Source organism: Aquarana catesbeiana, linkage group LG08 (assembly GCF_042186555.1).
Source record: "Aquarana catesbeiana isolate 2022-GZ linkage group LG08, ASM4218655v1, whole genome shotgun sequence".
Classification (NCBI taxonomy): Eukaryota; Metazoa; Chordata; class Amphibia; order Anura; family Ranidae; genus Aquarana; species Aquarana catesbeiana.
This window is the reverse complement of record NC_133331.1, coordinates 299,728,921-299,754,590: the sequence shown is the minus strand read 5'-3', so window position 1 is coordinate 299,754,590 and position 25,670 is coordinate 299,728,921. Positions and strand designations below refer to the sequence as shown.

The 25,670-nt window shown below is 42.5% G+C and overlaps 2 protein-coding genes across 2 annotated transcripts in view; both read right to left on the bottom strand.

The window, feature by feature from the left end:
- Positions 1–401: 401 nt before the first annotated feature.
- LOC141106853 (uncharacterized) lies at positions 402–22,684 on the bottom strand. The gene is made up of 3 exons (XM_073597783.1): positions 22,675–22,684; positions 22,339–22,566; positions 402–1,204 (listed from the first exon to the last, which is right to left on the bottom strand). Exons 1-3 carry the CDS (start codon positions 22,682–22,684, stop codon positions 639–641), a joined length of 804 nt encoding a protein of 267 aa, XP_073453884.1. The 3' UTR covers positions 402–638.
- Positions 20,210–25,670, bottom strand: part of LOC141104763 (uncharacterized) — a 26,646-nt gene continuing 21,185 nt past the window's right edge. The window contains exon 11 of the mRNA XM_073594478.1: positions 20,210–24,666. Coding sequence (XP_073450579.1) covers positions 22,829–24,666 — 1,838 coding nt within the window. The 3' untranslated portion in view covers positions 20,210–22,828. The remainder of the gene's footprint in view (positions 24,667–25,670) is intronic.

The following is a 25,670-nucleotide window of genomic DNA, read 5'->3' as shown; positions in this document are numbered from 1 at the left end:
CCAAGAAATGTAGAAAATTAATGAAGAAAAATGATTTATTTACAAATTTTTATAAGAGAAACTAAGAAAAATTCATTTTTTCAGCATTTTTAGTCATTTATCCATTATATAGCGAAAGTGGTGGAGAATTATAACCAAAAGAAAACTTTACATGTCTGAAAAGATGATATAAAATTTATTTGGGTACAGTGTTGCGCGATCGAGTAATTGTCAAAGTATCGCTGTGCTGAAAACGGAACTATGGCGTGGACAGGAAGGGGGTTTAACACGCCGGTCTTCAAGTGGTTAACAAATAATAAGATGTAAGCAGGAATCTAAATCAAAACCTTTATAATTACAGATAATAAATGATAAAATCTATGAATTATTGGATGGACCAATCACAAGCCAACTTTTTCGGTAACACATAAAAAATCCATAATGTACAGAAACCGATATCAACCAATAAGAAGTGTTGTCCATGTATTGTCATATCTGGCCATGTATTAGCACAGTTTAGTTGTATGGTGCGGTCTGTGTGAGTGCGGGACCGAGTCATCTCTATATGTTTAGACTCATATTTATTAAAAAGAACCTGAAAAACATTCAATACATTCTGCCCCACCCCCAACACACCACTGTTATCATGAGAAAGGTTGTTAGATGGTGTGAATTCTCTGGTGTTGCAGAAGCCTTCCTTTCTGCATTAAAGATTTCCCGCACTCTGAACATGGATAAGGATGCTCACCCGTGTGAATTCTCTGGTGTTCATGAAGGGTGTTTTCCTGAGTGAAAGATTTTCCGCACTCAGAACACGAATAGGGACGCTCACCCGTGTGAATCTTCTGTTGTTCATCGAATGAATATTTCCAATTAAAACATTTCCCACACTCTGAACACGAATAAGGACGTTCACCCGTGTGATCTCTCTGGTGTACAAGAAGTTTTTCTTTTGCAATGAAACCTTTCCCGCACTCTGAAGATGAATAGGGACGATTAGCAGTGTGACATTTCTTGTGTCTAAGAAGGTCTCTTTTATTTGTGAAATGTTTCCCGCACACTGAACATGACAATGAACTCTCTTCTGTGTGATCTCCTTCCTGCCCTAAAAAAGATTCCTCGGGAATAGACGGATCTATTAAAGTATTTCTACTGTGAGATCTTAGAGTCCTGGAATGTGATTTATCAGAAGATTCCTCAGACGTATTCCGCACATTATGTTCATCTGCTGAGAAATAATTTTACAATAAATGTTAGAAGAATTTTTGGAATCTTGTATTCAGGAGTCATATATGTTGGTTTAGTTCTAAATCTTTGAGCTCCCGAATGCAAGTGGGTGCAATCAGAACAGAAAAATATAAATTCAAAGTAGATAAAGAATACAATGTACCCAAATCACACTGTGCAACTTTGTGCTCCTCATTTGTTGGGAACATGACATTATATTGAAGAATGGAGATGGACCTTTCATATGATGTACAGTATCTCCTCCTCATTTGTTGGGAACATGACATTATATTGAGGAATGGAGATGGACCTTTCATATGGTGTACAGTATCTCCTCCTCATTAATTGGGAACATGACATTATATTGAGGAATGGAGATGGACCTTTTATATGACATACAGTGTCGCCTCCTCATTTGCTGGGAACATGATGTTAATTTGAGAAACGGAGATGTAATTTTCATATGGTGTACAGTATCTCCTCCTCATTTATTGGAAACATTGTCCAATGTAGTAAATAGGATTACCTTAAAGCGTTTGTAAAGGTGTTTTTTTTTTTTTTTTAAATAACAAACATGTTATACTTACCTTCACTGTGCAGCTCGTTCTGCACAGAGTGGCCCCGAACCTCGTCTTCTGGGGTCCCTCGGCGGCTGTTTCAGCTCCTCCCCGCAAGCATTAACCACCTTAATGCGAGCTCCCTCGCACGGTGGTGAGTGCTTGCGGGCGCGCTCCCGTGATACAGCCGGCGGCTATAGCCGCTCGCTGTATCACTCGGCCCCGCCCCCCGGCGCGCCGCGTCATCGGATGTGATTGACAGCAGCGCGAGCCAATGGCTGCGCTGCTTTCAATCCATCCACTGCAGCCAATCAGCGGCCAGGGTGAGCGGAGGAACAGATGTCGGGAACGCGAAGCTGACTTTCGAGGCGTCAGGTAAGTAAAACGGGGGGGCTGGGGGCGGCGGTTCTGTCAGAAGTTTTTTCACCTTAATGCATAGAATGCATTAAGGTGAAAAAATTTTTACCTTTACAACCCCTTTAATGAGGTGAAGACTAGAGTTGATTCATGTGGTTTACAATATACACAGTACATTGGGCACTGGGGTAGGCACATTGATGATGTTCTTACTATCAGAAGTTAAGGTTTCTCATTCTTATTACAAATACTAAATATGGTTACTAATAATTGTAGGATTTTGTTTAGCATGTTGATATGAAGAGTTAACTGATTGCCTTTTGGGATCAGGAAGGAATCTCCTTAACCTAAAGAAAATGAGGCCAAGCTTTATATAGGTATCCTGCCTTCCTCTGTAAAAACAACTGCTTCAAAATTATAATTTTTTTTCGTGGGTGAATTCAGTAGACATAGACCTTTTCTCCTCTGATGTAACAGAGTAAATACAAACTTTATACTCATAGAAGTAAAATAATAATGGGAACTGGTTCTACATTTGGTGTTTTTTAACTTACTGGGGTCCATATGTAGAGAAGATTCTTCCTGCTTACTTTCTATAATCATCTCCCCCTCCATAGACTGCTGATTTCAAAACACCAACATCTCTTCTTCCTCTTCAATATCAGCTTTGAAGTCTTTCCATTCTTCATTCTAAAACCCAAAGCTGATAGAACACATTTATAAAAAATAAAGAAAAGATTACATAGAAGAATGTCCTCTCATGGCTTAGAATACATGTTGAGGTCTACATGCTCAGTCCCACCTACCTGATGATGGTGAGGGATGATGTGCCTTTCTGTCTGGAATCCCGGGAATGCAGAGAATGGGGACATGTCTCTGGTGGGTTCCCATTACTGCATCCATCTGCAGGAAACACACACACTGACTGAATACATTATTTCTATGTGTTTATCAGATGATGGGGGATCTAGGTGGACCCTCCGTACTGCTCTCTCTTTTACAATAATGTCTCCTCTTACGGGGATGTGAGGTGTGGCTGATTCTCCATCATGACGTCCTTGTAGAGATCCTTGTGTCCGTCTAAATACTCCCAACTCCTTCCAACTTCTGGGTGTTAATGGATCACCAGATATTTTCTTCACCACTTTACAAACCTGTTTAAAGAGAGAAATTAATTAGTGAATGTGTATATCCTGCGCCCTTTCACCAGCGGACTTCTATACGAACTGATGGATAAACTGGCCTCATCTGCCCCTGTGAAAATTCTAATGGCTGGGGATTTCAATAATATTCTTGATTACACATTAGATACTTCTAACCCGCAGTGTGCACATAATCTGGAGCTGGTTGACTGGGCTGCTTCTGTGGGACTGACGGGAGTATGGAGGTGGAAGCATGCGCAACTTAAGAGTTATTCTCACTTGTCTCTGGAGCATGCTTCCTCCTCCAAAATTGATCTTGCATTCTCTTCCTCGGATTTGCTGCCATTGATAATGGAGGCCTCCTGTCTTCCAGGGGGCTTATCAGATTACTCCCCACTCCAGGTTGTGTTGCGCTTGGCAGATTCCCGCTTCTCGGGTTCTTGGCGTTTATCTCCTGACTCGGTATGTGATCCGTTGGTAGATGGTGTAATACAGCCGTCACTACAATCCTATTGGCAAATTAATGAGGGTTCATCCACTTCACAATTGATCTGGGATGCCTTCAAGGCAACTGTTAGAGGGGAGTATATTTCAGCCATTAAGGCTGCTAGAACCCAGCATAGCCATGACACAGAGATTTTACAGGAGAACAACAGGCATGCGTTCAGATATACGGTGACACTCCTTCGCCCCCACATCACTGGCAGACCTACGTCAGGCTAGAAGGGATCTCTATTAACACCACAAAGACATGGCAAAAAAGCTAGGGCCCGTACTGTGGACAGGTATTTGAACAAGGGGATAAGAATGGACGCCTGTTGGCAATGCTTGTGGTTGATAGCTATGCCTCCACTGTTGTCCCTTGTGTTTATTCGCCCTCTGGGGTCTTCTCGGGAGGAAATTCTTAACGCTTTTGTCTCTTTTTACGCAGCACTGTATTCCCATATTCCATCTTACTTGGGGGAGGATCTAGTAGCTCTCTTGGACCCGCTCCATCTTCCCACTTTACCTTTGGAGGTATCTGAGCTACTGGATGCACCTTTAAGGCGGAGGAACTTGCTGCAGTGGTGGGCTCTTTTCCCAACAGTAAGGCACTGGGACCAGTTGGGCTGCCGGCTGAGTGGTACCAACAACATTTAGATTTACTCTCACCACGTTTGTTAACCCTTTATCGGGAGTGTTTGAAGACAGGTCGACTGCCTCCCCCACTGTACGAAGCACATATTGTTCTCATTGCCAAGCTCGATAAGGATCCCTTGCACTGCGCTTCATATCGGCCAATTTCATTAATAAAATTTGGATTTTGAAATCCTTACAAAAATGCTGGCCAACAGACTCATGTCGGTTATATCACATTTAGTATTCAAAAACCAGACAAAGTTTTTGCTGGGGAAGGCCAATAATATCAATTTGAGAAGGGTTTACACTCAACTACAGTTGAGCCCTGAGATAACTAAGGGGGGAATCTTAGTCTTTTTGGATTTAGAAAAAGCCTTTGATTCTGTGGACTGGATTTACATGCAGGAATTACTATGGCAGTTTGGCATTGGTTCCACATTTTATGAATGGATTACGCTATTATATCATCCCCCAGTTGCGGTGGTTAAACTTAATGAGATGATTTCTTCCCGGTAGCTAAGGGGACATGCCAGGGATGTCCTCTGTCCCCTGGTTTATTTGCCCTACTTAGCCTTATGTGTGTCCTCGGGAGTGAAGGGGATCCGGTTGGGAGTGTTGGAGGAAAAAACGGCTCTATATGCCGATGGTATGGTACTATTCCTGGGAGATCAGGACCACTTAAACTGTAAACTGTTGGCGCTATATAAATACTGTATAATAATAATAATAATATCTGGGGAGGTGAGGAGGAATATAGGAGGTCGGGAGTGACCATTGTTTATTTCTCTCTCTTTTTGTTAAATTCTTTTTATTAGAAGTTTTTCACATAAAAGTTACAAACATAAAAATTGTATTAAACATTCAGCACTACCATTCAGCAGCACCAGTGTACAATGTAGCTCCCAGATAAATGAAAGCAGCAATCTTCCCAGAGCAAATAATGAAGAAAGAAGAATAATAATAATAATAAAAAAAAAATATATATATATATATATATATATATATATATATATATATATATATATATATATATATATTTTTTTTTTTTTTTTATTATTATTATTATTCTTTCTTCATTATTTGCTCTGGGAAGATTGCTGCTTTCATTTATCTGGGAGCTACATTGTACACTGGTGCTGCTGAATGGTAGTGCTGAATGTTTAATACAATTTTTATGTTTGTAACTTTTATGTGAAAAACTTCTAATAAAAAGAATTTAACAAAAAGAGAGAGAAATAAACAATGGTCACTCCCGACCTCCTATATTCCTCCTCACCTCCCCAGATATTATTATTATTATTATACAGTATTTATATAGCGCCAACAGTTTACGTAGCGCTTTACAACTTGAGGGTAGACAGTACAAATACAATACAATTTGATACAGTAGGAATCAGAGGGCCCTGCTCCTTGGAGCTTACAATCTAAGAGGGAAGGTCAAGAGATACAAGAGGTAATAACTGTGGGTGATGTGCTGATTGAGAAGATAAATGTACAGTTGTTAGGTGGGAGCCAGATAGGCTTCTCTGAAGAGATGAGTTTTCAGGGATCGTCTGAAAGTGGATAAAGTAGGAGAAAATCGGACGGATTGGGGTAGAGCATTCCAGAGGATGGGGGAGGCTCTGGAGAAGTCCTGAAGGCGAGCATGGGATGAGGTGACAAGGGAGTTTGAGAACAGGAGGTCTTGGGAGGAGCGAAGAGAACGATTAGGTTGGTATTTTGTGACTAGGTTAGAGATGTAGCTAGGGGCCAGGTTGTGGATGGCTTTGTAAGTTATAGTTAGTATCTTGAATTTAATTCGGTGACTGAGTGGCAGCCAATGGAGGGATTGGCAGAGGGGTGTAGCAGACGCTGAGCGGTTTGTGTGGTGGATGAGCCTGGCCGCAGCGTTCATGATGGACTGAAGTGGGGATAGCCTATTTAGAGGTAAACCAATGAGGAGGGAGTTGCAGTAGTCAAGGCGGGAGATGACCAGGGAGTGGATTAGAAGCTTTGTGGTGTCATTGGTTAGGAAGGGGCGTATCTTGGAGATGTTGCGAAGACAGAGGCGGCAAGCTTTGGATAGTGATAGAATGTGGGGTCGAAAGGTTAGTTCAGAGTCCAGGATTACACCTAGGACCTTGGCGTGGGGAGATGGGTTGATAGTTGAGCCGTTGATCTTGACAGGGAGATCAGGGGAAGTGGCACCTGAGGGAGGAAATATCATGAGCTCGGTTTTGGATAGGTTGAGTTTGAGAAAGTGATGTGACATCCAGGCTGATATGTCTGCTAATAAGTTGGTAATGCGTGAGGAGACAGATGGAGAGAGCTGGGGGGTGGAGAGATAGATTTGGGTGTCATCAGCGTAGAGATGATATTTAAAGCCGTGGGAGGCAATCAACTGACCCAAGGAGGTGGTGTAGATTGAGAAAAGGAGAGGTCCGAGAACAGAACCTTGGGGGACCCCAACGGAAAAAGGAAGAGGAGAGGAGGAAGTAGAGTTGTAAGTGACACTGACGGAGCGGTGGGATAGGTAGGATGAGAACCAGCGAAGAGTACAGTCACGGAGACCAAAGGAGTGGAGTTTTTTGAGGAGGAGGGGGTGGTCCACTGTGTCAAAGGCAGCAGAGAGATCCAGGAGAAGTAGTACAGAATAGTGTCCATTGGCTTTAGCCATTAGTAGGTCATTTGAGAGTTTAAGGAGAGCAGTTTCCGTGGAGTGTTGAGGGCGAAAACCGGACTGAAGGGGATCAAGAAGTTTATTCATGGTCAGATGGTCGCTTAATCAGTTGTAGACCAGTCTTTCAAGAAGTTTGGAGGAGAAGGAGAGTAAGGAGATGGGACGTAAGTTGTTGAGATTGGTGGGATCCAGTGAGGGCTTTTTTAGTATGGGGGTGACTAGCGCATGTTTTAGAGAGTTTGGGAAGATGCCACAAGAGAGGGAGAGGTTGAAAATGTGAATTAGAGAGCGTAGAATCGAGTCAGAGGGTGAGCGTAGCATTTGCGAGGGAACAGGATCCAGGGGGCAAGTGGTTAGATGAGTGCTAGATAAAAGTTTAGCAACCTCAGTAGTAGTAGCAGGGTTGAATGAGGGAAGTAATGATTGTATCTGTGGACATGGGGTGTTGCATGGGGGAGGTTTTTGCGCATTGGCGATCTCCTCATGAATTGTATCAATCTTAGTTTTGAAGTGATTGGCAATCTTCTGGGCAGTGAGTGAGTTGGTGGGTGGAGGCAGTGGAGGACAGAGTAGAGTGTTGAAGGTAGAGAAGAGTTGACGTGGACTGGATGAGAAGGTGTTGATGAGTGTGATAAAGTAGGTCTGTTTGGCAGTGTGAAAGCAGGAGTAGTATTTTAGGAGGGCAGATTTATATTGTGTGAAGTCTTCCTGGGTCTTAGTCTTATGCCACAGGCGCTCAAGAGCGCAGCTACGTTTTATGAGACTTCTGGTGTCATCTGTTTGCCAGGGTTGTAGCAGTCGGGGCCTAATTCTGCGTGTAGTGAGGGGGGCCAGCTTGTCTAGGGAGGAAGACAGTGAGCTGTTGTAAATGAAAGTAGCTTGGTTGGGGCAGGACAGGGGGGAGATTTTGTCATAGAGGTGATCAGTAGCAGAGTAGAGAAGAGAAGGGTTGAGGTGGCGAAGGTTTCTGCGTGTAACTGTTAGGCGGTTGGAGGGAGAAGAGGTGGAAGACAAGGAGAGAGCAAAACTAATAAGGTGGTGATCAGAGAGTGGGAGTGGATTGTTGGAAAGGTTGCACGGAGTGCACAGATAGGAGAAGGCAAGGTCAAGGGTGTTGCCATTGGAGTGGATAGGAGCCTGTATCCATTGCTTCAGGTCAAGCGATGAGGTTAGACTGAGAAGTTTAGAAGTAATAGTAGTGTTAGTGTTGACAGGGATGTTGAAGTCCCCAAGAATAATTGTGGGGATTTCAGAAGAGAGAAAGTAGGGTAGCCAGGCAGAGAAGTCATCAAGAAAGGCTGATACCGGTCCAGGGGGCCGCTAGATGACAGCAATTCTTAGAGAAATGGGAGAGAAAAGACGAATGCAGTGTGCCTCAAAAGAGGAGAGTGTCAGAGAGGGAGGTGGGTGAAGAACCTGATAGGTGCTGCATGGGGCTAGAAGGATTCCCACTCCACCTCCCTTCCGTCCACTTGGTCTGGGGGAGTGAGTCCAGAGAAGGCCCCCCATGGGAGAGGGAAGCAGGAGAAATAGTATCCGATTCATGAAGCCAGGTTTCAGTAATGGCAAGTAGGTTAAAGGAATTTCTGATAAAGAGGTCATGGAGGGCGGTGAGTTTGTTGCAGACAGAACGTGCATTCCACAGGGCACAGGAAAAGGGGGGGCTGGTTTTGGAAAGAGGAATATAGACCAAGTTCTGTGGGTTGCGGCTCCTGCCAGAGGGTGTAGGGGGATGGGAGCGTTGGGCAAAGACAGATGATGGTGGCCCAGGGTTTGGGGATATGTCACCAGAGATTAGGAGAAGCAGGAGGGTGAGGGAGGTAATGTGGGACTGTGATTTATGTGAAGGGGCATGTCTCAGAGTACTGGAGGTTTTATCAGTGTATGGATGTAGAATGAGCGAGAGTTGGTAAGAGCAGTAGTAGGGGGAAGACAGAAGGCAGGGTGATATGTAAAAGCAGGCGGGTGGAGAGGGGGGGTGAAGGTAAGAGAGTTTGAGGAGAGAGGACAGGAGTGTCAGAAGCAGTGGTAGAGAGTGCATGTTACAGAGCGGAAGGAGAGCCTATTAGAGAGACAGGGTCACCTGCAGTCTGTTAGCTGCTTTCCAGTGCAGATTGCTGTATTCGTTTGCTTTGTGCAATCGCTGAAGTGCAGAGAATGAAGTGCATATCACTTGTAGAAAGAATCACTTAGAGATAGAAGCCTTAAGGATAGAAGCCCCTGCAATGTGCTCCCCCAGCAATGTGCTGACCCCTTAAGGATGCTCAAGTATATACTGTTATAAGGGTGGGGTTGAAGTTCGTTAATTAATCATGAGTGACTATAAGAGTGCCTAGCAATCAAAGTGAACTTTTTGCTTCAAAAGTCAGAATAGCAAGAGGCCAAGACAAGATCGAAGATTATTAGATAGAAGATTATTTTAATTACAGCAATACAAATAATATCATAGGACCTCCCAGAATCCTCTTCACCTCCTCCTGATCTATACAGGACTCTCCTCTCTGTAGACTAAGGATGAGCTCCGGCATGTTCGCACAGCCCACGTGCAGAGCCCGCCAGGGAGTCTCACTGGGCTGCGCTAATCACAGGCAGTGAGACATTTCCCGATCTCTGTAGCCGCACATCAGGACAATGTCTCACTGCCTGTGATTAGCACAGCGCAGTGAGACTTCCTGGCGGGCTCTGCACATGGAGTGTGTGAACATGCCGGAGCTCATCTTTACTGTAGACAGATAATAAACTGAGAATTAACTGGACTGTACTGAGATGAATAATGTCAGCACAGAGTTCCTCCATAGTTATGACACCTCAGACTGCTGTTAAAGAACATCTCTAACTAAAATCTTTTATTTTGGCTTGGAATGACTGAAGAAGAAATAATATTAATACATTTGTCCTGGATGGGGAGATATCTTTTCACTTCATGTCCAGCATGAATCCAGTCTATAAAACAGAGGCTCTGGATGGACAGTTGGATAAATAGTTCTATATTTTAGACGTATCTGGTCTATGGACCAGAGGCTCTGGATGGACAGTTGGATAAATGGTTCTATGTTTATGATGTATCCGGTCTATAAACCAGAGGCTCTGGATGGACAGTTGGATAAGTGGCTCTATATTTAGGATGTATCTGGTCTATAGAACTGAGTATGCAAACAACAGTGTTCCTGAAGACTGCCAAACCAGTCCCAGTGTAAACCAGTAACAATGTTCCTGAAAACTGCCAAACCAGTGCCAGTGTAAACCAGTAACAATGTTCCTGAAAACTGCTAAACCAGTCCCAGTGCCAACATACCAGTGTAAATCAGTAACAGTGTTCCTGATTGCCGCCATACCAGTTCTCCAGTGTTGCTAGACCAGTGTATGCCTGCAAAAGTGTTGTTGATAACTAGCCACAAAGGTCCGAATGTCGACAGACCAGCGTAAGCCAGAAACTGTGTTCCTAATTGCTGCCACATCAATGCCAAGGTCACCAGACTAATGCAGAAAGCAATAATATTCCTGTTCACTAGCCACCTCCGTGCCAGTGTCATAAGAACCAGTGTAGCCAGCAACAGTTTCCTTGATTGCCACCACACTAGTACAGCATCACCAGAACCAGTGGAGCTACAACAGTATTTCTGACGCCTGCTACAAAAGAGCAGTGTCATCTCAGCCTACTGCCTAGGCCAATCCTTTGCCTGATTGCTGACCACATTACTGTCTGCCATCTTACCTGACCCATCTGTGCATCCCACTGACTAAAATCCTGAGACACCAGTCCCAGCCATCCTCTACAGACAACTGCACTCCTGGAACCACAGGAACTCTATTGTTCAACCTTTGTTCATCCATCCAGGACTTCCTGGTCAGTGAGCATGGCATTCCTGGGGACAACCACGTCCAATAGGTTAGGCTTGCTTGGCTTACAGGTACAAGGACGGCTACAGGTGACAACACAGAGCTGTATTCCGTTACCACTTGTAGATAGGCAACCATTATACCATACACTGTTTTTATATGCAATGCTGTTTGATTTTTGGGACGCACAAGATACAATGTTTATTACATAATCAATCCATAAACACAAACGAATACTTTGAGTATGTCAAAATACCTGAGCTGGTAATCACTAAACGATCACTAAACGAAGGGTGCGTAACCCTGCACACCAGAGGCCATTGATATTAAGACATAACTTTCAATCAAATTCTATAAAACATCTCTGGACTGTATTTATAAAGGTATAGTTTTATGATCTTTTACCCCAAAATGTCTATCAAGTAATGATTTCTTTTTACATATGTCTATCTAATATATCCGTTATCATTTATTATTATGTATTTATATGTGTTACATGATTTACCAGTGTTTTTAATTCTTATGTACATACTGTACCTTGCTCAGTTCTCTCAATGAGTTGGCAGTAAACTTCCGGCCGGCTGGTCTGTGTATATATACCACATCATTAGGTGTTATTTGCTTGAGAAAGGAGTACGCATGCCTCTATGTGGTATAGCGCATGTTCCGAAATGCGTTGCATTCTGGTCCTGAGCCCTGCCTGTGTCATCCTTCTCCTGGCTGCCCACCCGCTGCTGGAAGGACTTCGGCAAACTTCCTCCTCCACACGGGGACTTCTGTCACATTCCATCTGGTGGTACCAGCAGCTCCCGCAGCCTGCTCCAACTGGCGTCCTGGACTTTCACTTATTGATGTGCCTGTTGTTTACCCATCTATTGTAAGTAGCCCTGCTGGGGGGTCTTTTAAAATACAAAGTCTTACTGTACTCAGAGGTGCTTCTCTGCTTTAGTTTTTGTCTGTGTATATTCAGAGTCTGCTAAACTCCACCAAGAAGCCTACCCTAGTGCCTTGGACATTTTTGGACTTATACCTTATAATAACACTGCTTGCATATTAGGTATTATGACCAAGCCTCTGCGCCTATAACCTTCTTCCTCTTATTTAATACCAATGGCCTTTGGTGCGCAGGGTTACGCACCCTTCGTTTAGTGAGCATATAATCAATCCAGACATTAAAAAAAAAGTCTCACAGATGTGGCATTCCCGTACTTGGGAGGGGTAGAAGAATGTGTTTTGGAGTGTATTTGTTAGTATGCCCATACTGTGTATTAACATATTTTATTAATTGACAACTTTGTGTAAAAAAGTAACATTTAATTTTCTTTCTGCATTTTACTAAAACGTGTGCCAAAAAAAATGAAATACCTTGGGGTGTTACCTCTCCAAATTGTGGTAATTTTGTGAATGTTCCTACTGTCCTCATGCTTCAGGGCCTCCAAAATGTGATAGGTAGATCAGAAAATTAGATGGCTAATTTTTGCCCCTAGCAAGCCTGAGGGTGCTCCTTGGATTTTGGATCTTTCTATGTGGTTAGGCTCTGTAAAAGTCTCACATATGTGGCAACCTCATACTGGGGAGCAGTAGAGGAGTGTATTTTTTTGGGTGTGATTGTAAGTATTCCCATGCTGCATGTTAGAAATAACTTGTTACAATGACAAATTTGTTAAATAAGATTATGGCAAACATGTACAACTTCAAAAAAGCTCACCTTGCGTCTTACTATACATCTTAGAAAGTCTACTTTCCAAATTTTTGGGGCATTTCTACTGTCCTGGTGCTCCATAGTCTCCAAAATGTGATAGGTAATCTGGAAATTAAATGTGTTATTTATGCCCCTGTAGTGCCCACCCCGAAGGAACTCCTGTATGCCCAAAGTTAATTCCCCAGTTAAATGCACAGACAACCAGGCACGCAGCAACAGTCATCCTTTCTTGCTCAATAAAACAATCTAGACGTTTCCTGGTCTGTGGTCTGTACGCACAATGTTTCTGCATAACTGGATGCCTGAAATAAAAGGCTTAATATTGTATAAAAAGCTTTCAATAATGATGATTGCTTGTGAGACGAATTTTGTAATTATGTCTGCTTGAGTCAGCTTAAATCAAACTGTGTGTTTTATTGTACACACATAAAACTTGGAAAATACTTACAAAAATAGTACATTCATATTCAGAATTAGTGTTGTTTCATATATGCAAAAAATGTTCAAATATAGTTCATTTGTTTCAAAGATCTGAAAAGAGTTCTTAAAGTCATTAGACATGTGCTTTCCTTTGTCTTGGCTTTTTAAAGATGGCCGTTTAAGTTCTTGTGTCCTGGAAGAAATGCTGTGTGCATAGAAGAGAGAGAGAGCTGTATGTCTTGAAGAGGGAGATGTGTGTAGCTTGAAAGCAGGAAGTAGCAAGGAACAGAAAACTGTTTTCCTTCTGATTATATGAACTCAGTCTTTCAAATTTGCGCCCAAACACAAATCCCTCCCATACACTCCCCTTTCTCCTCCTTCCTAAGAGTGGGGGCTAACAGAGAGCAACATCTGGTTTAACTTTAACAAACCTTCTAAACATGAAACAAGATATATGTGAGAGAGACTATCAGACCACTTAAAACAAAAACGCATAAATCAAACAGAGTATTGGTTACATAGGAAGATTTTCAACCCATACATTTATTATTTACAAAATCCATCAAATTCTGACAGGTTCTTGACCTGCAGTCTCCGTTAATGAGTCGCCATCTGAATGCTATTAACTCAAAGTCTTATCATTCACACAATTGTAGAGAATGCATATTCTTTTTAATAAAGCCAATTAAAATTTAGATATTAAGAATATAACAATGCCCCCTTCCAATATCAGTCTGACATTCACCACTGAGCTCTCCAGACCAGATCCTGAGTGAAATCCCTTAATTAGCTTCAAAAACAGGAAGGAAAGGATCCTCAGAAGTAGCCCCTCCTAGCTCTGAACTAGCTGGGACCACGATGAACAACTGAAGAACATCAGCTGGGCTGCTAATTTGCTTCATCCAGCCCACTACATTCTAGATACCTTCAGAAGGCAACGGAATTAATCAAACCTGCAGCCGGTGAAACCCAGAACAGCCCAAAGCAATCACAAACTGTTCCACAGCCAAAAAGAACTACATTTTCCTTATCATTCTAGCAACTTATTTAGGAGGGTGATACATACACTCCTTAAAAGTCTGAAGGTGCTCCTTGGATTTTGAACTTCTCTAAGTGGTTAAGCTCTGAAAAAGTCAATATATAATTGGTTCAAACATTAAAAATGTCTCACATATGTGGTATCCCTATACTTGGGAGTAAGTAGTAGAATGTATTTTTTGTAGTCGTTTTTTGTTGGTGCCACGAGGGAGCTATAATGCCAAACACATCACAAAACTTTATCTGCATATAAACCTACCCCTTTTGGATATAAAGAAAAAGGTAAAAAGCGAGCCTCACCTGCAGTAATTACTAGGAACCATGCAGCTTATAGATAAGGGAACTTTATTACACAAAAATATCAAATGGTAATACAAAAAACACCGGATAAAAAACCCATTCCCAGCACCTCAGTAAAAAAATTAAAAGTAGACAATGTTGCCTGATCAAGATGCAGCTTGATCAGACAATGTTATGTATTTTTTTTTCATTACAATTTGATATTTTTGTGTAATAAAATATCTATAAGCTACATGGTCCCTAGTAATTACTGCAAGTGAGGCTCTCTTTTCACATTTTTCTTTTGTATGCTTGGTTGTTTACCAGCATCACACCTTATTGAGGTGAGTCAGCTATTTGAGGGATGCTGTGTTTGCTCTCATACAGAGCCTTCCCAGCCCATATACCCCAGTGAGCTACTGGCTACCCCCCCTTGTTTTCTTTCCCTTTTGGATATACCAGCCACATAAGCAGGACCTGAAGTTACTTCTGAGTGACACAATAGATTAGTGGCCCCTTTCCTGGACTTTTTGTCTTCCCTATGGCCATCTATTCAGCTGCCTTGATTATCAGTACATGGGCTCCAGTTGTTGATGTAAATACTGATAATATCTCTTCCATCACTCTCATTTTTATGAATTAACAGATAGTCTCTCATACAATTCAATTTGATGCATGAACTCCTGAAGAAGTCGAAAACTTTTGGCGAAACGTTGAGATTGACACATCTATTGTAACATGGAATATGTAAACTATGTTTGGTGATCAAAACACAGTGAGATTCATGGTTTTAATTAATATTTTTAACTGAAATGAAACAAAAAATTGTTACATTTTAACAATATTTGTGTATTAATCAGCACTTTAAAAACCCCTATTTTTTCGTACTATAAACAGTTTCAATAAAAAGTGTGTGAACCCTTTTGGAATGATATGGATTTCTGCACAAATTGGTCATAAAATGTGATCTGATCTTCATCTAAGTCACAACAATAGACAATCACAGTCTGCTTAAACTAATAACACACAAAGAATTACATTTTACCATGTTTTTATTGAACACACCATGTAAACATTCACAGTGCAGGTGGAAAAAGTATGTGAACCCTTGGATTTAATAACTGGTTAAACCTCCTTTGGCAGCAATAACTTCAACCAAACGTTTCCTGTAGTTGCAGATCAGACGTGTACAACGGTCAGGAGTAATTCTTGACCATTCCTCTTTACAGAACTGTTTCAGTTCAGCAATATTCTTGGGATGTCTGGTGTGAATCGCTTTCTTGAGGTCATGCCACAGCATCTCAGTTGGGTTGAGGTCAGGACTCTGACCACTCCAGAAGGCGTATTTTCTTCTGTTTAAGCCATTCTGTTGTTGATTTACTTCTATGCTTTGGGTCATTGTCCTGTTGCAACACCCATCTTCTGTTGAGCTTCAGCTGGTGGACAGATGGCCTTAAGTTCTCCTGCAAAATGTCTTGATAAACTTAGGAATTAATTTTTCCTTCGATGATAGCAATCTGTCCAGGCCCTGAAGCAGAAATGCAGTCTCAAACCATGATGCCCCCACCACCATACTTCACAGTTGGGGTGAGGTTTTGATGTTGGTGTGCTGTGCCTCTTTTTCTACACACATAGTTTTTCTTCCAAACAACTCAACTTTGGTTTCATCTGTCCACAGAATATTTTGCCAGTGCTGCTGTGGAACATCTAGGTGCTCTTGTGCAAATTGTAAACGTGCAGCAATGTTTTTTTTTGGACAGCAGTGGATTCCTCTGTGGTATCCTCCCAAGAAATCTATTCTTGTTTAGTGTTTTACGTATCATAGATTCGCTAACAGGGATGTTAGCATATGCCAGAGACTTTTGTAAGTCTTTAGCTGACACTCTAGGATTCTTCTACACCTCATTGAGCAGTCTGCGCTGTGCTCTTGCAGTCATCTTTACAGGACGCCCACTCCTAGGGAGAGTAGCAGCAGTGCTGAACTTTTTCCATTTATAGACAATTTGTCTTACCGTGGACTGATGAACAGCAAGGCTTTTGGAGATAGTTTTATAATCCTTTCCAGCTTTATGCAAGTCAACAATTCTTAATCGTAGGTCTTCTGAGAGCTCTTTTGTGCGAGGCATCATTCACATCAGGCAATGCTTCTTGTGAAAAGCAAACACAGAACTGGTGTGTGTTTTTTATAGGGCAGGGCAGCTGTAACCAACACCTCCAATCTCATCTCATTGATTGGACTCCAGTTGGCTGACACTCCAATTAGCTTACTTTTAGCATACTTTTTCCACCTGCACTGTGAATGTTTACATGGTGTGTTCAATAAAAACATGGTAACATTTAATTCTTTGTGTGTTATTAGTTTAAGCAGACTGTGATTGTCTATTGTTGTGACTTAGATGAAGATCAGAGTAGTAGAATGTATTTTGGGGGAAATTGTAAATATGCCCATACTGTGGGTTACAATTTTTTATTAATTAACAGGTTTGTGTAAAAAAATTAAATAACTTAAATTTACTTCCTGTAATTTCTAAAAACTTGTGTCAGAAAAATTAAATCCTCAAAAGACTCATCATGCCTCTTACAAAGATACCTTGGTGTTTACTCTCCAAAATGTGGTCATTTTGTGGGTGTTTCTCTTATCCTGGCACTGCAGGGCCTCAAGAAATGTGATAGAAAGTCAGGTGCAACATTTATGCACTTTGAAAGCCTGAAGGTGTTCCTTGGATTTTGGACCCCTTTATATATCTAGACATATAAAAAGTCTCACACATGTGGTATCCCCATGCTTGAAAGGAGTAGAAGAAAGTGTTTTGAAGTGTAATTGTAATGCCGCGTACACACGATCGGAATGTCCGACAGGAAATGTTCGATGTGAGCTTGTTGTCGGAAAGTCCAACCGTGTGTATGCTCCATCGAACATTTGCTGTCGGAATTTCCGCACACAAATGTTTGAGAGCAGGCTCTCAAATTTTCCGTCAACAAAACTTGTTGTCGGAAAGTCCGATCGTGTGTACACAACTCCGTCGCACAAAATTTCACGCATGCACTGAATCAAGCAGAAGGAGCCGCACTGGCTATTGAACTCCCTTTTTCTTGGCTTGTCATACATGTTGTACGTCACCGCGTTCTTGATGTTCAGAACATTTCTGTGACTGTGTGTATGCAAGACAAGTTTGAGCCAACATCACTCGGAAAAAAATGCACGGTTTTGTTGTCGGAAAATCCGATCGTGTGTACGGGGCATAAGCATACCCATGTTGTGTGTGAGAAATAACTTGTTCAAATGACAACTTTGTGAAATAATAAATAATAACAAAGGGGGTCCCCAGATCCCAGCCCCCCCCCATGTGAATGAGTATGGAGTACATAGTACCCCTATTTATTCACCAAACAAAACAAAACAAAAACAAATAAAAACACAAACACAGATTAATTTCAACAAGACCGAAGCCATGGGCGTAGGTGTACCCTTGCGCCTTTTCACAACTCTCCAAACCAGCTTTAATTGTAAATGGACGAACACTGCCCTGAACTATCTGGGTACATACATCCCCCCCAAAATGTCACAGATATTCAACCTGAATATTCATTCCTGCTAGCTATTTTGATCGGACCAGAGCTCTGTTTTTTTACTTTATATGGGCACATAAAAGGACTAGACTCAACAGACGACTACTTACGTTACCCAAACTGTATGGAGGCCTAGCAGTACCGGACCGTCGTAAATACCACTAAGCAACTCATTCAGCCAGACTGATGGATTGGAACCATCACCAGTCCACTAAATTATAGCCCTGACTAGAACAATCCCAGTGTAGCATACCCCTGAACAGAGCTCCCTGGTACTATAACTTACTGCCAAGAGACATGAAAAACCACCCCCTGATAGGTACGACCACGCAAACCTGCTCATCCCTTTTTACACTATCCCGCCTTACGACATCTGACTCCCCGCTTCGCCCAATATTGGGAACCCCAAAGTTCTCCCCCGGATACATGGAGCCCATCTTTTGTTCCCTGATAAGCTCAGGTTACTTTCAAGCTTCCCATTTCCTCGTGAACGGTAAATGGCTGCCTGCGACTGAACTCATGAACCCAGACGGACCGTTCCATTTGGATTACTGGAGGGCTCTCCAATTTAGCCATTTTCTCAAATCAATACCTCCCCCTGGGAATCCTGACCAAACCTTAAAGTGGAGTTCCACCCAAAAGTGGAACTTCCACTCATCAGATTCCTCCCCCCCTCCGGTGACACAGTTGGCACCTTTCAGGGGGGAGGGGGGTACAGATACCTGTATATTACAGGTATCTGTACCCACTTCCGGCGTAGATAGCCGCAGAATCTGCGGGTATTTACGCCACTTCCTGCACCCTCCCCGCTGCCTGCTGGGAAACACACGGCTCCCAGAGGCAGCAGGGACCATTGGTATTAGGGAACCGGGAAGTGAAGCCGCACAGCTTTACTTCCTGATTCCCTTACCGAAGATGGAGGCGGCAGCACCCGAGGACGGAGAGACGCTTCGGCCTCGGGTGCCGACATCGCGGGCGCCCTGGACAGGTAAGTGTCCATGTTTTAAAAGTCAGCAGCTGCAATATTTGTAGCTGCTGACTTTTAAAAAATGTTTTCTCTGTGTTGCTCCGCTTTAACTACTTACGAGACCTATTGCTCAGAGGAGGGCATAATGCCACATACCTTATCTGTTGCCTATCAACTGTTGGTTATACCACCAGATGGCCTTCAACAGCAATGCCTCGAAATGTGGGAAAGGGACATGCAATGTACCTTTACGACGCGTCAAAAACAAAATATTCCTCACTTCACATACAAATCCTCAATATGCACGAAGACACAGGAGGCTAACTACAAAATCGTCACTAGATGGTACAATACCCCCACAAAACTACAAAAGATTTTCCCCTCTACCTCGGATCCCTGCTGGAGATGTCAGGGTGATCGGGGTATGATCTTCCACATCTTCTGGACATGCCCCAGTTTGGAGCATTTCTGGAAGACCATACAGCACATAATTCAGAAGTTCACTGAGCGCCCAGTCTTGGCTGATCCAGCATTCTTACTACTCCATGCCTCTAACATTTCACGTAAGACCTACAAAAAATCATTAATTCGTCACTCGATGCCACCAAGTCATGTATTCCCTTATGTTGGAAACCCACACAATCTCCAACCATTAGCCTGTGGCTTAGGAGGGTGGAAGACATTTAAAAAATGGAGGATCTAATCCTAACGGGCCGCCATCAAAATGAACAGTTCACCAAAACATGGTCCATTTGGAATATGTTTATCTTCTCGGATGAGGGTCGGGCCCTTTTGGAAGGTGACACAACAATTAGATCAGCCTCATTATAGATTAACGGTAGATCGGAGAAGCACACTGATGCCAACCGACCGTATCGGTTTGGGCTCATAGCCCGAGATGCGAGTGTGCCCTGCCTCCATGAGCCCCAATTCTCCCCCTTCTCCCCCCTTCTCTTTGCACCCCTACTCCCTCTTTCATCTCTTTCTCCCCCCCCCCGCCTTTTTCTTTCTTTGTCCTTTCTCTCTGTTTCTATATGTCTAGGTATACAGGGATATATGGGTTCCTCCGTAGGCCTACACTACTGTGCTCCTCTATTATACTGTCTTTTTCTTTTGATAATTAAGGATGTTGTAGGATGTTGTATTCTGTGTATTTTTGCCCTTTTAATAAATAAAAGATTTGAAAAAAAAAACCACAAACACAGTTTTTGACAAATCCTTTATAAAAAAAAAAAAATGCCCATGAAGTAAATCAGTAAATCCAGTGTCGAGCGATATGAAGGCCGACCACCGATCCAAAAAAACAAAAAAAGAGGTGCGCATGCAATGCTTTTTTTTTTAACAGAAAAGTTTTTATTAAACAATTCAGTATTACAATACAGTCAGTTTCAGACAGTCAATTCTTGTTTAGTTACAATATCAGTTCAGGGTATCTATATTCAGCATCTTACAACTCCATACACAATATACTTCTAACATTTCTCAACCGGTGACAATTCCCAAGTTACTCTCTACTAGATCCGGTGCAGAATTTCCTTAGGGTGTTCAATCTCCTTCCCCTGGGGGGAGGGCTTCAGTTGCTCAGCCTGTGTATTAGAATAGTACCCTTGTCAGGCGTGGTTGGGTGTCACCCGGTGGGAATGGGGGGGCATTGACCCCCTTCTGGAAAAGGGGGGTCCATCAGTTGGTCCCCCACCTCTCCAGCTCCTCACCCACTGCGCACGCAATGCTTACCTTCTGACAACTGACACAGCTCTGGTTCCCACCAACGGTAAATAAACAAAAAGGTAGGGTCACCTGTTATCGGCACTCCAGGGCCTCCAAAATGTGATAGGTAGTCAGGAAATTAAATGTGTCATTTACAGTATGCTCCTTTAAAGCCTAAAGGTGCTCCTTAGATTTTGGGCCTCTCTATGTGATTAGACTCTTAAAAAGTCTCACATATGTTGTATCACCATATTAGGGGAAAGTAGTAAAATGCATTTTGGAGTGTAATTCTAAGTGTGACCATACTGTGTGTTGTGATAATTTATTAATTGACAGCTTTGTGTTAAAAAAAAAAAATCTTTTTATATTTTTTAAAAACTTGTGGCTGAAAAGTTAAATCCTCAAAAGACTCATCATGCCTATTAAAAAATACCTTGAGGTGTTTACTCTCCAAAATGTGGTGATTTTGTGGGTGTTTCTCCTATCCTGGCACTTTAGTGAATCAAGAAATGTGAGTGATGGTCAGGAAATCAGATGCACTATTTGCCTGAAGGTGTTCCTGGGATTTTGGGCCCCTCTATGCATCCAGACAGAACAAAAAGTCTCACACATGTGGTATCCCAATCCTTGGAAAGTGTGGAAGAATGTGTTTTGTGGTGTAATTCTAAGTATACTCATGTTGTGTGTGAGAAACAATTTGCTAAAATGACAACTTTGTGAAATAAAATCAGATTTTATTTCATTTCTTTATTTTATAGAAAAGATTGTGGAAAAAATGTACATAAAAAAACTCATTCTGCCTCTTACTATGTACCTTGGACTGTATACTTTCCATAAAGGCGTCATTTGGGGGTATTTGTACTGTCCTGGCATGTTAGAGACTCAAGAATTTAGATATTCAGTCGGAACATCAGTATTGAATAATTTTTATTATATACACTATACATTGTAGACTTTATAACTTTCACACAGAGTAGATAATATACACTAATTTGCTTTGTATTTTAACCAAAGAAATGTCGAAAATTTAATTTTGCCCTAAATTTATGAAGAAAGATTATTTACTTGCAATTTTTAATTTTTTTTTTTTTAATTCAAAATTCTCAGGTTTTTTTCTCATTATATATTAAAAGCGGTGAGAAAAACACAACTAAAGCTTTACGTGTCTCAAAAAAAGATATAAAATTATTTTGAATACAGTGTTGCATGACCGAGTAATTGTCAGTCAAATTATCACTGTGCTGGGAACTAAAGAATGGCGTATACAGGAAGGGGGAATAACATGGCGGTCTTTAAGTGGTTAACAAACAATAAAAACTAAGCTAGAATATAAATCAAAACCTTTATAATTGAAGATAATAAACCATAAAGTGTATTTATTATTGGTTGGACCAATGAGAAGCCGGCTTCTTCAGTAATACATAAAAAGTCCAATAATGTACAGAAACCGATATCAACCAATAAGAAGTGTTGTCCATGTATTGTCATATCTGGCCATTTATTAGCACAGTTTAGTTGTATGGTGCGGTCTGTGTGAGTGCGGGACCGAGTCATCTCTATATGTTTAGAGGATCGTATTACTAGAATTCAATCCCTGCAGACTCAGATCTATCAAACCGAACCTGAAAAACATTCAATATATTCCGCCCCACCCCCAACACACCACTGTTATCATGAGAAAGATTGTTATCTCGTGTGAATTCTCTGATGATACACAAGGTTTCCTTTCTGAATGAAACATTTCCCGCACTCCGAACAAGAATAAGGATGCTCACCTGTGTGAACTCTCTGGTGTACATTAAGTCTTTCTTTTGTAAGGAAACCTTTCCCGCACTCTGAGCATGAATAGGGACGCTCCCCTGTGTGAAGCTTCTGGTGTCTAATAAGATTTCTTTTCGTAGGGAAACCTTTCCCGCACTCTGAGCATGAATAAGGAAGGTCAACCGTGTGACATATCTGGTGTGAAATAAGATTTCTTTTGTCGGAGAAACGTTTCCCGCACTCTGAACATGAATAAGGACACTCTCCTGTGTGACTTCTTTGGTGTCTAAGAAGATTTTTTTTCTTAGCGAAACGTTTCCCACACTCTGAGCATGGAAAGGGACGTTCACCTGTGTGCATTCTAAGATGTTGAAGTAGGTAATTTTTCTGAAAGAAACATTTCCCGCACTCTGAACATGAATGGGGGCGCTCCCCCGTATGAAGCTTCTGGTGTCTACTAAGATTGTTTTTCAGAGTGAAACCTTTCCCGCACTCTGAACATGATTAGGGACGCTCACCCGTGTGAATCATCTGGTGTTTATCAAGGCGGTTTTTCTCAGCGAAAACTTTCCCGCACTCTGAACATGAAAAGGGACTTACACCTGTGTGAATTGTCTGATGTTTAAGAAGGCTTATTTTTTCAATGAAACATTTCCCGCACTCTGAACATGAATAGGGACGCTCCCCTGTGTGAAGCTTCCAGTGTCTACTAAGATTGCTTTTATGAGTGAAACGTTTCCCGCACTCTGAACAGGAATAGGCACGCTCACCCGTGTGAATCTTCTGGTGTTGATCAAGAAGTGTTTTCTCAGTGAAACCTTTCCCGCACTCTGAACATGAATAGGGACGCTCACCCGTGTGAATCATCTGGTGTTTATCAAGATGTTTTTTCACAGTGAAACATTTCCCACACTCTGAGCACGGAAAGGGACATTCACCTGTGTGCATTCGAAGATGTTGAAGTAGGCTAGCTTTCTGAACAAAACATTTCCCGCACTCTGAACATGAATGGGCACGCTCCCCAGTGTGAAGCTTCTGGTGTTTATAAAGATGTTTTTTCACAGTGAAACATTTCCCACACTCTGAGCACGGAAAGGGACGTTCACCTGTGTGCATTCGAAGATGTTGAAGTAGGCTAGCTTTCTGAACAAAACATTTCCCGCACTCTGAACACGGAAAGGGACGCTCACCTGTGTGAATTCTAAGATGTTTTAAAAGCTGATATTTCTGAACGAAACATTTCTCGCACTCTGAACATGAATGGGGGCGCTCCCCTGTGTGAAGCTTATGGTGTCTATTAAGACTGTTTTTCTGAGTGAAACCTTTCCCGCACTCTGAACAGTAATAGGCACGCTCACCCGTGTGAATCATCTGGTGTTTATCAAGACTTTTTTTCTCAGTGAAACCTTTCCCGCACTCTGAACATGAATAGGGACGCTCACCCGTGTGAATCATCTGGTGTTTATCAAGACGTTTTTTCTTAGTGAAACCTTTCCCGCACTCTGAACATGAATAGGGATGCTCACCCGTGTGAATCATCTGGTGTTTATCAAGAATTTCTTTCTTAGTGAAACTTTTCCCGCACTCTGAACATGAAAAGGGCCACTCACCTGTGTGACATTTCTGATGTTTAAGAAGGCTTCTTTTTTCAATGAAACCTTTCCCGCACTCTGAACAAGAAAAGGGACTTACACCTGTGTGAATTGTCTGATGTGTAAGAAGTCTTTGTTTTCTAGTGAAACATTTCCCGCACTCTGAACAAGAAAAGGGGCGTTCACCAGTGTGCATTTTATGATGTACAAGAAGTTGTCCTTTCCTAATAAAACATTTCCCACACTCTGAACAAGGAAAGCGACGCTCACCAGTGTGAATTCTCTGATGTCCAAGAAGTTGTCCTTTACTAATAAAACATTTCCCGCACTCTGAACAAGAAAAGGGGCATTCACCAGTGTGCTTTTTTTGATGTACAAGAAATTGTCCTTTCCTAATAAAACATTTCCCACACTCTGAACAAAAAAAGGGACGCTCACCAGTGTGAATTCTCTGATGTTCAAGAAGTTGTCCTTTACTAATAAAACATTTCTCGCACTCTGAACATGAATAGGGACGCTTAGCATTGTGATATTTCTCATGGCTAAGAAGTTCTCTCTTTTTTGTGAAAAGTTTCCCACACACTGAACATGACAATGAACTCTCTTCTGTGTGATCTCCTTCCTGCCCTGAAGAAGATTCCTCGGGAATAGACGGATCTATTAAAGTATTTCTACTGTGAGATCTTAGAGTCCTGGAATGTGATTTATCAGAAGATTCCTCAGACGTATTCCGCACATTATGGTCATCTGCTGAGAAACAATTTTACAATAAATGTTAGAAGAATTTTTGGAATCTTGTATTCAATGTCCCTTTACAGTGCAGTCCCCTTTATATCACTGTGCCTCTTTACATTGCAGTGCCCCCCACAATCACAGCCCCCCATCACTGTGCCCCTTTACATTACAGTGCCCCCGCAATAACAGCCCCCCATCACTGTGCCCCTTTACATTTCAGTGCTCCCCACAATCACAGCCCCCCATCACTGTGCCCCTTTTACATTACAGTGCCCCCCGCAATCACAGCCCCCATCACAGTGCGCCTTTACATTACAGTGCCCCCGCAATAACAGCCCCCCATCACTGTGCCCCTTTTACATTACAGTGCCCCCCACAATCACAGCCCCCCATCACTGTGCCCCTTTTACATTACAGTGCCCCCCGCAATCACAGCCCCCATCACAGTGCCCCTTTACATTACAGTGCCCCCCGCAATCACAGCCCCCCATCACTGTGCCCCTTTACATTACAGTGCCCCCGCAATAACAGCCCCCCATCACTGTGCCCCTTTACATTTCAGTGCCCCCGCAATAACAGCCCCCCATCACTGTGCCCCTTTTACATTACAGTGCCCCCCGCAATCACAGCCCCCATCACAGTGCCCCTTTACATTACAGTGCCCCCGCTATCACAGTCCCCCATCACTGTGCCCCTTTACATTACTGTGCCCCCCACAATCACAGTCCCCCATCACTGTGCCCCTTTACATTGCAGTGCCCCCCACAATCACAGTCCCCCATCACTGTGCCCCTTTACATTGCAGTGCCCCCCACAATCACAGTCCCCCATCACTGTGCCCCTTTACATTACTGTGCCCCCCACAATCACAGCCCCCCATCACTGTGCCCTTTTACATTGCAGTGCCACCCGCAATCACAGCCCCCCATCACTATGCCCCTTTACATTACAGTGCCCCCGCTATCACAGTCCCCCATCACTGTGCCCCTTTACATTACTGTGCCCCCCACAATCACAGC

What these genes read in the sequence shown, in the direction of transcription:
- LOC141106853 (XM_073597783.1), bottom strand. An exon ending in ACACCAGAGAGTTCACACAG is followed by an intron (nt 1,205 to 22,338) that starts GTGAGCATCCTT and finishes ATTTCTCAGCAG; the next exon opens with ATGAACATAATGTGCGGAAT.